At 40.4% G+C, this 13,882-nt stretch overlaps 1 protein-coding gene across 1 annotated transcript; it reads left to right on the top strand.

Moving 5' to 3' along the window:
• Nucleotides 1–3,240: 3,240 nt before the first annotated feature.
• On the top strand, nucleotides 3,241–12,491 carry tlcd1 (TLC domain containing 1). The gene is made up of 4 exons (XM_031731703.2): nucleotides 3,241–3,850; nucleotides 4,730–4,812; nucleotides 8,384–8,466; nucleotides 9,802–12,491. Exons 1-4 carry the CDS (start codon nucleotides 3,645–3,647, stop codon nucleotides 10,198–10,200), a joined length of 771 nt encoding a protein of 256 aa, XP_031587563.1. The 5' UTR covers nucleotides 3,241–3,644; the 3' UTR covers nucleotides 10,201–12,491.
• Nucleotides 12,492–13,882: the final 1,391 nt, after the last annotated feature.

Below are 13,882 nucleotides of genomic sequence, written 5' to 3'. Positions count from 1 at the left end.
GAATGAAGGGCATTAGAAGCAAAATAGAATACATATGAGTGAATGAAAGGAGGCAGGTTGAAAGATGAACATGCAAGGAGAAGAGGTAGAGAAGGTAGATGAGGTTTAATACCTGGGGTCAACCATCCAAAGCAATGGACATTGCAGAAGAGAGGTAAAGAAGAGAGTACATGCAGGGTGGAATAGGTGGAGGAGAGAGTTCAACAGAAGGATAGCAATAAAAGTGAAAGAGATGGTAGTGAGTTGTGCTATGATATCTGGTGGCAGGCTGAGCTGGAGGTGGCAAAGTTGAAGATGTGTGATTTTCATTGGATGTGACCAGAACTGACAAAATTTGAAATGATTACATCAGAAGGACAGCTCAGGCTGAGCAGTTTGGCGACAAGTCTGAGAGAGGCAAGGCTGACATGGTTTGGACATGTGCAGAGGATACACTGGACAGAATATGTTGAATATGGAGCTCCCAGAGGAAGAGCACAGAAAAGATTCATGGATACTGCAGGGATAGGGTGAGATGAAGGCAGATGACTCACTTTGGTGACCTCCTAAACATGGCAGCCGAAAGAGGAACAAGATTTTTAATGAACTTGTGTACACATAACATATACATGTTGTAGGCATCTTTCAAGGTCAGAAAATAAGTCAAAACAAGATAGCTGTAGTGCCAGCACTGATTTGATCTACTCAACAGAGACTTTTATAAAGCAAATCACCTTGCAGCTGTTTATACAGTATAAATATGACCATGCCTCATGTTTCCAGCAGTACTCTGCTAAGTAGCGTTATGATAGTGGGGTACATGGCATCAGAACTCAGCAGAATGTTAGACTCTGAGCAAAGAGGCACTTTCACAGTGTCTAATCTCGTGTATGGCTCTCTAAAACACTTTGAAACTGCATCAGTTTTCTCACAGTCAGGCAGAAGAAAAAGCGAGCATGCCACCAGAAGATGAGTGAAGCTTTGCTCACTGAGAGGAAGAAAAACATCTTCATCACACAGGCAGAATTTTCAAACAAAAGAACAAAAAGACTCCAATCAGCAAAAGCACAGTCAAAAAGAAGGCTGTGTGGACTCAGAGGACAAGCAGCGTTTAGAACAAAACCAAATGCTGTGGGTGATGGAAGATATTGAGTGATGATGAGATCTGTGGCAGTAACAAAAGGGTCTGTGTGAGGAGACAAACGGGAGAGAGAATGATACCACAGTGAGTTAAGCGCATAGTGGAACATTGCTGCAGCTGGACACAGAATGGACTCCACCCTGAGCAAGGAGAAGCAGCACTCCATTCTTTAGAGACATGCTCCACCCTCTGGTTTGCATCTTTGTGTAGAAGAATTACTACTACAGCTGAACACTGACCCCAAACACACATCAAAACACTGAAAGAACTAACTGAAAACCAAAGAAGACCAAACAGTATTGAAGCTGTGGCTTTCCCTCCACAGTCGTGTGACTTCACCCCAGCTGAAAATTTACTGGGACTGAGAAAAAAGCATTCCTGACATAACAAAAAGCTTTGTTAGATCATGTTAAGGTGTGGGTTACCTGCTTCTGTTCAAAACTTTGTAATGTAACTAATGTAAACTAGTGTCTCAGATTTCCCCCAGACAAACTACGTGAGAAAGTCAGTATACTATTACAAATGTAATGAAACATTAAAATCACATAAATTACCTTAAACATTCTATTTGCTAGACCTTTCAGTGCCACATTCAGCCCCAACAGTGAAATTAAATCTCTTTCTGGTTAAGATAGACCTGCTTTTTCTGGGCTATTCACGATGCAATCGCTGGATTCAGCTGACCTCTAGATTTTCTTTCTCCTGGCTGCTCGCAGTCTTCACTGTAGCTGTTTCTCAACAGTCGTCAGGAGAAAGAAAATCAAGATCAGTATGGTTCAGCTCTGAGCCAGACAAAAAGATTCTGATCTAAAACAGATCACATGATATTGGGAGACCTTCTCAAGACCTCAACAGCAAAAGAGCAGCAGAAGCAGCTTCTCTTGTATGAAACAGGAGGCTTCTGCATCTGCAGGCTGAAGTATTTTCTCTAGAAACCTGACTGTGAGGAATTGCAGGTTCCTGTGCCTAAAACAACTATGAGAGCAAAAGGCTTCCAGCATCTCACACTGCAAAAGAACAAAAAAAAAAAAAAAAAAACAGGAGGGGACCAGGAAACACAAACAGTGGTGTTAAATTACATTTCTCTCTCTCTTTAACTCCAGGGTGTCTTGTTACAGGGAGCTTTGTCCTCTGGATATAAGCAGATTAATTATATTGTTCATCTTTCACATTTGAAGTTTGCTTTCAAAAGGTAAAAAGGGAATTTCGTGGATTCAGATGCATCCAGGCATGGCTTTTATTTACCAGAAAGACATGTGCCGTTTTGGAATCATTTTATTAATGCAGATTATTAAAGACGAATTTTCCAGGATGTCTCAACGGCCCTTCTCCAGGGTAGGGTAGAGTTTAGAGAGAGAGGTGCCCCCTGGTGGTCTTATAAAAAACTGAGTGACACATAATTGTTGGTTTTGATGTGAAGTCATCGTGTAAGGTTTTGTCTCCATCTCCTGGTGTGCTTTCATGCTAGCGCCTGGCTGTATTTTTTTTCTAAAGATGGAGCTACACGCTCCGCTGAAGCTTCTTTTAAGGCGTTGTTTGGACATATTTACGTTAATTTGAGCACAGCATGAACAACTGTTCATGGTGTTATCAGTAAAGAAAAATGCGCACGCTTCAATGGAACCACTGTGAATATAAAAAGGACAATGATGTAACAAGCTCTAATATAAGCGACTATTTTAATATTGTGCTTGGATTTTGCTAGAATTGCGAATCGATAATTATTGGTAATATTGATGTGTAGCCAACAGATTGGGTTTTTTCAGCTTTATTTGCAGCTTTTTACCCAACACACTGCGTTGGGTATAATTATTCAGTCCGAATTGTGTCGTTTTCATTCACAAATTAAACGCTTTTACGCGCAGCGCATTATTTACGCACGAAGGAGCGGCGCCTCCTGCGTGTCTATGTGCCAAACATTCCTATGCCTATTTTTGTTTTGGACAGCACGAACACAAATCCACATTTTAGCAGGATCTGTGCAACCGTTCTTCTTGTGAAATCTAATCGCAGCCTCTGGTCTTTCGTTTCTCTGGTTTTAAGGGCGCAGCAGCGGCGGCACCACCCACCCCGCTCTCCCTCTCCACCACTCCCCCTTCGTGATCCACAGACAGGCGGGGTGAGAGCGGCGGCACATAACGTTACGAGGCGCAGCGTGAAGACAAACACCGTCGCATTGGAATGAGCTGTAACGGGAATCCCCTCCAAGCCCACCTCTTCAGGCTCCGGACGCTGAAAACGTGAAACGAAAAAAAGGCTGCAGCATCTGTTGGAAATCAACTCTGCAGAGATTTGGGGGGGAAAAAGAAAAAGAAGCTTAGGATCATCTCCTGCAGCAGCAGCTGCGTCTCTTTTCTCTGGCCTGGACAACGCTCCCATCTCTTAACGCGTATATTCGCTCATCACTGGGGCCGAGGAGACGCTGACAGGGGCGTAAAAAAACAAAACAAAAAACGTCAGGGGGGCGAAGGGAGGGAGCTCATTAAGAGCAAGCGCCAAGAGACAGCGGGGTGGGTAGGAGAGGATGGAGGCCCTGCTTCCTGTGCTCAAGAGTCACCCAGGCCCGTCAGTACTGGTGTGCTCTTTGATTTTCAGGTTGGCCCACCGGCTGCTCCAAAGGCTGCCCGTGCCCAAGGTGGTGAAGCAGGATGCCTTCCGCTCCTGGAAGTGGAAGAACCTCTCCGTCTCTATGGTGCACTCAATGCTGACTGGGATTTGGGCCCTGACCTGGTAAGTGTCCTTCCAACGCACACATCTGCCTGTCCATCCACACTGGGACACCATTGTCTATTGACAATGCACATGATGTGTCGTGTGTAGGGGTGTGTGCGCAACAGTGACAGCCTGTGGCAGCCAGGATAAGAAGCGCATGTTCACACAGGGCGAGGGATGGGGGAGAGAATGGCATTTTCAAGTGGGGAGGGAATTGCCACTGTACAGTATGAGACAGACACACAGCTCTTATTGCTGTTTATATCATTCATGCACAACTCGGAGGTTTGTAAGGAAAGGAATCGTTTCAGACCCAGTGAAGCAACAGACTGCTGGTATATCAACTGGAAAAACCTGCTGGCTTAACCGTTCTTGTAAAAGCATTTTGAAAAAGAGTTATGTTGGGCGGGACTGAGCTCATGACTCATCTTTTAAAATTAAGAAATGGGATCAAGGTCAAACTTTGAAGCTGTCAGCTCTGCTCAGTTTGCTAAACATGTGACTGTTTGAATTTGCAGTCACTTGACTGCTTAAGTGGGTGAAAAAAACACGTTTTCCAATTCAAAATAAGGGGTTTAGCAAACTGCTTTACATATCAGATAAGGTCTACCGGCCATTTATTAACAATTATTCTGTTGTGGCTTGTTTATTCAAGGAGGGGGAACAGAGGGACCTTTGCTTTTTAAGGTGTGCCCCTTATTCCACACTTCAAAAAATGATAAAGAATGACAGAGAGGAAAAACAGACTAAAATGGTAGTACATGAAATTAAAAAAAGCAATAACAGCTGATGTTAATGTCTCTGCTTAGTCAGGCTTTTCTCTCCAGGAGTGAGCCCATGTATGTCTGAGTGAGGCGAATTCAGAGCCATCTATCCATAACATGTATCCTTCTCCAGTGTGGTGGTTTGGCCAGAGACGCTGAGCGACATCCACTCGTACCACACCCCTCTGTCCTACCTGCTTGTCTGCGTCTCCACAGGTCAGTAAACACATAATGGATAAAAAAAAAGCTAAGAGTACTGCAACGTTGACATATATTCATTCATAATTATGCATCTCAGTATTTGTATAGTTGTATAGTATAGTTATATAAGGCTACTTTTGTCATGGAATCTGATGATGAATCATTTTTCCTGTTAAAATGTATAGAAATCGTCAGATTATATATGTTATTATATATAACTGTCTAAAGGTCCAATAGAAAAAAACTCCTCATGTTTGAGAAACTGAAACCAGTAAAATACATTTTTAAAAAGTAGTACAATAGTTTTATGTTGATTGGACCCCCAGTTTAATGTTTGAGAGAAATGTGGGAGAGATGTTAACTGATGAACAATTCTCCTTCCATTACTGGATCGAACTGCAATTATTTTGGGCACGTAAAATTCCACTTTGCCTGTCATTAGAGAAGCAACCAACAGAGCCTTTCTTCTCACCTGCTTCCCAGAAGGGAGGCTTTCCAGGTAAATGGGCGGCTCCCGTCAATCACCATGGACACCAAAGATAGTCCCCCCGAGAACTCGTCAGTCAGGTTGAGCTCTGTTGTGTGTAGTTCAAACTTGTGTGTCTCTGCGTTACTACGAAGACACAAATCTGTAAAGATTTACCGTAACTACTGCAAACAGCTATTAGCGCCACTGAGGCCAGTCACACCAGATACTGGAGGTCATTTTCTTTAACAGAGGGACTTGTTGTGCGTCTCGTAGCTGCAGAGTGCCAGTCATACTATGGTACAAAGGGACCCTTAGTCACTAGAATACCTCCAGCTGAATGAGGTCGACACGGTTTAATAACTGAATTGTTTAGCTGGCAACTTCTAAAAATGATGATGGCGAGAAACGTTTAACTCTGCTGTCAGATTAGCTCAACACTAATTCAGCACTTAATGTTGCTGTGTCTGGATGACCCTAAATGGATGGAAGGGAAACCCGGCTTTGTGGCCTCAAATATTCTCAAATCTAGCGTCTGAGAAGTTTATCTTTTAGTGCATGATGTAAGAATTAAGTGGGAGCTTTATCTAATAGATTAAGCAATTACTGACGTATTCTTTCAATATTTATGTGCTAAAAGAAGACCGATGCAAATGTCAAGTAACTAAAATATTAGCTTGCTAAACTGTTGTTTACTTCATGTTGTAAAAGATCTTCATAGCAGGAACGATGATTATGCTCATTCTTGTGTTATCTTTTTATGAGTGGATACATGGTTTGATAATCACTTGTGTGGTGGGGTGAGGTTACACAGAATGTTTACTGTGGTAGGAAAACCAAATATTTGTCTGGTCTGTCAGGCCACTCTTGTCTGATTTACAGCTCCAGTGACCTTGTCAGTTCAGAAAATACTAGAGAAAGTGTTTGGTTCACGTAGGTGCAGCAAAGCACGTGTTTGATGAGGTGAGCAGATGTGTCAATCACGATCTGACAGCAGGAGCTCAGCAGATTAAAAAAGAAAAAGAAGTTATCTTGCAGAGCAGCAAAATGTGATCACACAATGGGGAGAAAAAAGAGAAGTGTGTGATCCCACTAGTCTCACTCTGTCCAGTAATATTGTAGATATGAATGATGGCGTCACATGATCCAACAGTTTAAAAATTAAGCCAAACTCATGTGTCTGTGCATTAGTGGAGGCAGGTGGAGACATGATATCGATGACCCAGCTACTGCTTGATGTAAATGCGAGCACACACCTTCTAACTTCATGTAGCCTAGCCTTAAATTGTACATATAGTACTGTGCAAAAGTCTTGAGCCACCCCTCATTGCTTTACAATTTGTATTTTTATATAAAAAATTATAAATATATATTATATATTTTTTTATTTTATGTTTCATATATTTGTACTTATATTTGGAAAATGGGAAATTATGGGTGCAGTGATTTATTAAAACATGTGCAAAGATTAATAGAAATTAGTGCTGTCAGCGTTAATCTCATTAAAATGGCGTTAACGCCATAACCGCATTAACGTGGCAAATCTTTTGCCACGTTAATGGCGTTAACGTCATTTTAACAAAATTAACGCTGACAGCACTAATAGAAATATAGTATAGTAGTAAGGCAAAAACAATTCTACTTGTCATTATAGTCAATATTTGGTATGTCCACCTTTATTCTTCAACACAGCCTGTCTCTTAGGAAAGCTTTCTTCTCATTTCTCTAAGTAGTAGTATTAGTATTTTTTCTCCAGGCTTCTTGAAGCTCATTCAGAGCTCTTCTTTGGATCATGCCACACTGCTTCAGTAATGTTGAGGTCCATGTTTACTGGTCGATTGTGAGTTTTTCTGTCCACATATGCTTGTATTGCATTGTGTTTGGCATCAATGTCATGCTGAAAAATTGCCAATCACACAATTTCCAGTTGGTGCTGAACGGTGAGCAGTCCAGTTCTTTTCTCCAACAGAACTATGTGACTTTGTGCATTTTCAATAATTTCTCATCCAAATATGGTAATTTCTGACTAAAAAAAACAAAACAATGATAGTATTGTTAATAATATGGGTGATGTCATGGTAGGTGTCTCTATTCCTCAGAAACAAGGGGCTGGAATTATGATGATGATGCAGCTTTGCTTCTTGGGAAAATAGCGTGTCCTCTGTTTTACAGTCTAAATGCATTTAAAAGCTAAGACATAAAAAGGTGAAAAACCTGCAAAGGACTGTGGGAGAGAGGTCACGACACACATTGATCTGCCATCTCCTGCATAGCAGGGAAAATACTTAATCGACTAGTCTGCTGTGTAGACGTGTATGCTGCTGCTCTGTAGCAGACTGCTGTGATCGGCACATAATTTAATGAAGGCAACCACAGCAGACAGTCGTGCATAATGTGTCCCGCTGCCTTCGGACGGCTGCAGAGATTTATTGAAGTGAAGGAAAACGTGACTCTCACACTTTATGCGGTTGGTCAGCGACAGTTTCACTACAGTGAGGGCTGTAACTAACCATTATTACTACTGAGTGTTCTGCAGCTTATTTTCTTGATGCAGTGAAAAGCCTGCCAGATAAAAGGGAGTGTTTTACATGAAACAGGGTGAGGCAGATGATCCTTAGTCTATCTTTACACATGAAAGCCTGACATCTTTACTTTCTTTTTCAGTCGGCAGTTTAAACTTACTGGTTTGCATTCTTTGACATGATAGAAGTCTTTGTATATGAAACATGCTGGTGGAAACTGTGATGAATTGCAGTAAACTGATAAACTTTGCATGTGATGACAGATACCATTGAAAATATGCTATCATATACCCAAAGATGTCCAGTGACCGTGAGATCAGTATAAGAAACTTCCAACTGCTGTGACCTCACATGTAAACACCTTTAAGTGCTCTTCTTCTAACTATGGAACTGGAACAAAATCATTTCAATACAGGGGTCAGTCAGTCATGCATGTTTTTCTCATTCTTGGTTGGTGCTAAACTTTACCAAAAGTACCCTATGGCAAATGAAACACCCCATATGCAAAATACGCCAGGGAAACATTTTCAGGAAAGCTTTTGTTAAAGTAAGCAGTAAAACACAGACAACATCTTAGAATTTTTCTTTTTCCTTACAGGCTACTTTGTGCATGATGCAACTGATATCATCCTCTCGGGACATGCAAAAGGATCGTGGGAATTTTTACTCCATCATGCACTGGTAAGACAATATGCCTGTGAACATTATGAGTTCTTAACTTGATCAAGGTTTCTTCTCTGGCTTAGTCTAAATATTCAAGTCATAGTGTTAAATCCTGCCAGCCATTAAAAAGAAGCTAGTGTCAGGGTCATCTACATACTGTTGATCTACTGGGTTTTCCCTGTGCAAATTTTCCAGGATTTTGTAGAGAATGACCCCAAAAAAGAGAGAATATCCAGTGAATGGCAGTTCTCTGGGAGAAAATGTCTTGTTGATGTTAGAGATTAGGAGCATGGCCAGACTGCTTTGATATGATAGGAAGGGAATAGTTGCTCAAAGAACCACTTGGTACAACCAAGGTATGCAGAAGAGCATCTCCGAGATCACAACACATTGCACCTTGAGGCAGATGGGCTACATCAGCAGAAGACCACACCGGATGAAGCTAAGAACAAGAAACTAAGGCTATAATTTGCACAGGTTCACTGAAAGTAGACAACAGAAGATTTGAAAAATGTTGTCTGGATTTCTGCTGCAACATTTGGATGATAGGGTCAAAATGAGGTTTTAAAAAAATAGCAACAGCTCAGCCAGCTGGTGGTGTAATGGCATGAGAGATAGTTTCTTGGCACAGTTTGGGCCCCTTGGTAGCAGCTAAGCTTAATTTAAACACAACAGCATACCAGAATTTTGCTACTGATCATATCAGTCCTTTTATGACCACATATTCCATTTGGATAACAAGCCATATCACAAAGCTCAGATACACTCAGATTTGTTTATTGAACACAATGATGAGTTCACTTTACTCAAGTGACCTCCATAGTCACCAAATCTCAATCCAATTGAGCAACTTTGGAATGTGGTGAAATGGGAGATTCTCATCATGGATATGCAGCTGACAAATCTGCAACTTTGCGATGCTGTCAGGTCAATATTGACCAAAACCTCTGAGGAATGTTTCCAGCACTTTGTTGAATCTATGCCATGAAGAATTAAGGCAGTTCTGAAGGCAAAAGTGGTCCAACTCAGTTTTAGCAAGGTGTACCTACCAAAGTGTCAGGTTTGTTTATAATGTACTCTGACCAAAGGATTATTATAGCTGTTAAACGATCTACTGCCTTAAATCCTTTAATATTACCTGGAGATTACTTTTAAGGTTGGAAAAATCCCAGTTTTCCACTGAGTACAGTACATATTCTTAGATTGAATCTGGACATGCACTAACAAAGTCCCAAAGCAAACAATAAAAGCAATTGAGCTGCAAAGAAAAGCAAACAATGAGATCACAATCCACAAGAGATTAGCTATTAGTACAAACACCTGCACCACCCTCTATGTCTGTCTCGTCCTCAGGTGATTTGGTGTTTCCTGTACGCCCTGTACACTCAGCTCTATGTAGCCGGCGCTGTAATCGCCCTCTTTGTGGAGGTCAACAGCGTCACCCTGCACCTGAGGCTGATGCTGAAGCTGGCGGGTGCTCAGTCTTCCACCTTGTACTACATCAACAAGCTCGCCAACCTGTTCACCTACGTTATGTTTCGCCTCACCACCCAGTTCTACCTCACGTGGTTTATTATCCACAACTACTCCTGGCTGGACCACGGTGGATACTTTCTCGTTTCTATGATGGTGATGAATATTATGATCCTGATTTATTTTTACCGCTTGCTCCGTGCAGACTTCTTCCCTCGGAGCTGTGCAGGACAGAATGGGATGCATAATAACAACACCAAAAAGTTTATTAGCGATTGACAGGGTAAAGGTTTACGGGTCTTTTATAGTTTACAGGTTTTGTCATTTTGTTACTGACACCATTTATCATGACGGCAGGATTCCTTATCGTGTCTCACTGCCAAAGAACATACTGCCACAAAAATTCCAAACCCTGGGGATGTTACCACTATTAGCGTATTTAAAATGGCTTCTTTGTATCATAACTTTTAGGGAATAAATTGAGGTTTTGTAAAAGACCCTTAGTGGTTTACCTACCAAGAGTCTGATGAGAATAAACCATAAAACCAGCGTTTTCATACCTGTACAATAAATATTAAGCTACAGCAAGCAGCTGGTTAGCTTAGCCTAGCTTGGAACCAGGAGGGAAACGGTTAGCTTGGCTCTGTCCAACAAACAAACAAAAAAGTCCTCATGTAAATTAACAAATAGTTGTTTTTTTTAACACTTGTTGAATTTGTGCAAACGTATTTAATTTGCCAGTATTTTCTCCTCTTTATGTATGCTATCTATGCTAGCCCAGATGTTAGTGGTGGGGGGATTTAAATTAATTTTAGGTGTTAAACCATTGCTTTAATGTTAAAGCTAAGCATCATGTCAGGTCTAACATTTTGAGTAATGTATTTTTAATTAAAACTTTGTTAAAAAATCAGTCAAGCGGATCTGAAACCTCATCTAACAGCAGTTAGGTTTGATTTGCATTAAGTTCAGAAATGATGGTTTAAAAAGGCTCTCCTGCAAAAGCACAATATTCTGTTTTTACACTTGGAATTTTATACAGGTCAAACCAGGGGTCTCAAACTTAAATGAGCTGTGGGCCACTGGTGGCACTGTCATCTCATTGGAGGGCCACTTTAGTATTCAAGCAGTACAAAAAAAAAACCCAAACAAAACTTCAAGGACCAAATTGCATTATGTTTCTTCATGTCAATATACGGGCTGCAAGTGGCCCCCGGGCCATGAGTTTGAAACTCCTGAGTTAAACAAACAAATCTACTTGTCAGTAGGTTATAGTTAGTTAGTTTTTAGTGGTAAATATTTTTTGCTATTTAGCCAGTTAGTATTAACTAGATTTATAATTATAATTAGCTTACAGACATAAGAGCAATTGTGACCTTAAATTGAACTCAAAACAATCACTTGCATGATGCAGATCTTTAATATTTAAAGCAAAAGTTTGACTTCTATGTCATTACAATGTCCTTCTTGATATTTCACAGCTCTGCAGCCTTGAAATGTTTCCAGGGACTTTTTTAAGGAAGTATTTTTAAGCATTATTTAAATTAACTTTATTTCAAACATTATGTGTGAATTCAACAGTCAAACTGGGTAAAAATATTTAAAAGGTTTACAGACTGTGCCCCAAAATTAGGTTTTTAAAAATATTATTTATTCCTGTTAGATATGCTTAAATCACTGTCTTTGCTGTTCATACATTAATTCATATTTTAACAAATATTTGCTGTCTTAGTAAGACCTGATATTACTAAGACAGTAAATGATGATATTTGTGGACATGCAAAGCAGTAGGGACCATGGACGAGCAGTTTTATCACACCTGCTTGGAGGATGCATAGCAAGAAGATGCCCTTGCCTTTGCAGTGAAGTCCATGTAGTCATAGCCACTTGGAGGGCAGATGGATGTCTATGCCACATCATGTAAACCCTCTGATGACTAAATACACTAAATGTCACTAAATTAAAAACAGAGCCTTGTGTGTCCACACTTGCAGAAAGTATAACACCAGAAGAGTGGTGTTGATTTTTTTCATAAGAATGTCCATCGACAAATGCGTAGTTTATCAGAAAAATAGAAAACTGGAAATTGTATTTTACAGTTGCTAACAACCTTGCTCTGTGTTGCTACATGTTTAACATTTGCATGGGTAGCAGTTTTTTTATGTAGGGAAAATCATGATCAGTTTTCCTCTTGCTATTAGGAAATTTCTGATCTTGGACTTTGAATTTTAGCAGATTTTAATTATATGTGTAAATAGAGTGGACCTCTCCTTTGTCTTTATGAAGCCATTTGTGGCTGAAGAGATGCTGGACTGTGAAAAGACAGGTGCATAAAACACAGTGTTGTCAAACTGAAGTGGTAATACACAATAATGTGGGATAATTTATGGTACTCTTGTGGTTCTCATATGAAATCTGTTTGTATTTGACTCAAGTGGAGCTGGATCTTCCTGCCATCTAACAGTAGCTCATTGGAAACTGGGAAAGCCTCCATGGAGAGCAGGCAGCAGCACAGTCCCAGACAGATGTATCTTGTTGCTTGTTTTCAAAATAATACTTTTACAGAAAAGATCTCCTTTTAAAGATGTTGAAACAGAAGATGTGTTCTCTCTTCCTCTTTGTTCCTAAACTGTATATATATGTATGTATAGCACTTTGTACATAATGTCCTTCGGTGTGCATTCCCTTTTGATATATTTTAAAAGAAGTATCCATAGTTGTTGACCATTAGTGGACTTGCTCATTTTTTTAACCATGCCATGAATCATAAGTGCAGTGATATTTGAAAACCTAATAATAAGTACATTTCATTTTCTATTTCAACTGATGCCAAGAAAGTCCAAACAGACCTGGACAGAGTGTCTGAGCTGTGCTACAGTGCCTTTGCCATCGTGCCTTTTCAAAACTAAGCAGTGTGAATATGAAAGTATAGATATGCCGCAGAGTGGTGTGTAGTATAGAGACAAGCATTCAGAAAATCCATGTGACCCCGACCACAATAATGTAAAATATATCTTGTATTTAAGCAACAACTGTCTTTTTTTTTAGGAACTGTGTATTTTGGATTGTTGAGTGATACGATGAAAATAAAGATTGTATTTAAAATCACAGAGATGATGACGTGTCATTTTGTCTTTTATCGATGAACAGTCAGGCTGAGTTTAAAGGCTTTCTCTGATTCGTGCCTCCTCGTCTCCTCCGTCCCAGCTGTGACCTGGAAAATAATCTTTGTTGACGGATGTCTCACTTCCTAAAACATGTCTGAGTGAGACGCTTACCAGACGACCTATAAATAACAAAGGATTCACAGGTATATTCTTTGCAGAAGTGTTTTTACCTTCATCAAAAAACTGAAGGATTTTTGTGTGTGTTTATGTGAGAAAACTAGATTCTGTTTTTATGCCCTTATTGAGGCTTTGCACACAGCTTTAATACACAAACTGCCCTTGCCCCTTTTATTTCATATGTTTTCATTTAGCTTTGTGAAGCTTTCCTCCTTTCCCTATTTTTATTTGTGTGATTGTCACACTGCGTTATGCAGTGAATTTATTTAAAAATAACACAGGTCTGAGATGATAAAAATAGCAGTAGTTGTGTCACGTGTCATATTTGATTGAGATTGCTTTATAAATGCCTGTTGCTTGGTCTCCTCTCCTTGACTGCGGTCAAATTCAGGGTCACAGGAAGCTGGAGCCTACCTCCAGCAGTCATAGGGCAAGAGGCAGGGTCCACCCAGATTGCTAGACTTTTGCAGGGCTAACACACAAAGACTGGATATATGCTCACAATCACACCTAAGATCAGTTAACCTGAAATCTGTGCTTTTTTGGTAGAGAACCACAGTAAGGACATGCGAACTCCATATAGAAAGGCCTCAGCCAACCCACTTCACCTTCTTGCTGTGTGAGGACAGCACTAACCACCACACTATTGTGCCACCCTCTGTGGTGGGGCTCGGAGCTCC

This window comes from Oreochromis aureus, linkage group 14 (assembly GCF_013358895.1).
Source record: "Oreochromis aureus strain Israel breed Guangdong linkage group 14, ZZ_aureus, whole genome shotgun sequence".
Classification (NCBI taxonomy): Eukaryota; Metazoa; Chordata; class Actinopteri; order Cichliformes; family Cichlidae; genus Oreochromis; species Oreochromis aureus.
This window is presented reverse-complemented; position numbering and strand designations above follow the sequence as displayed.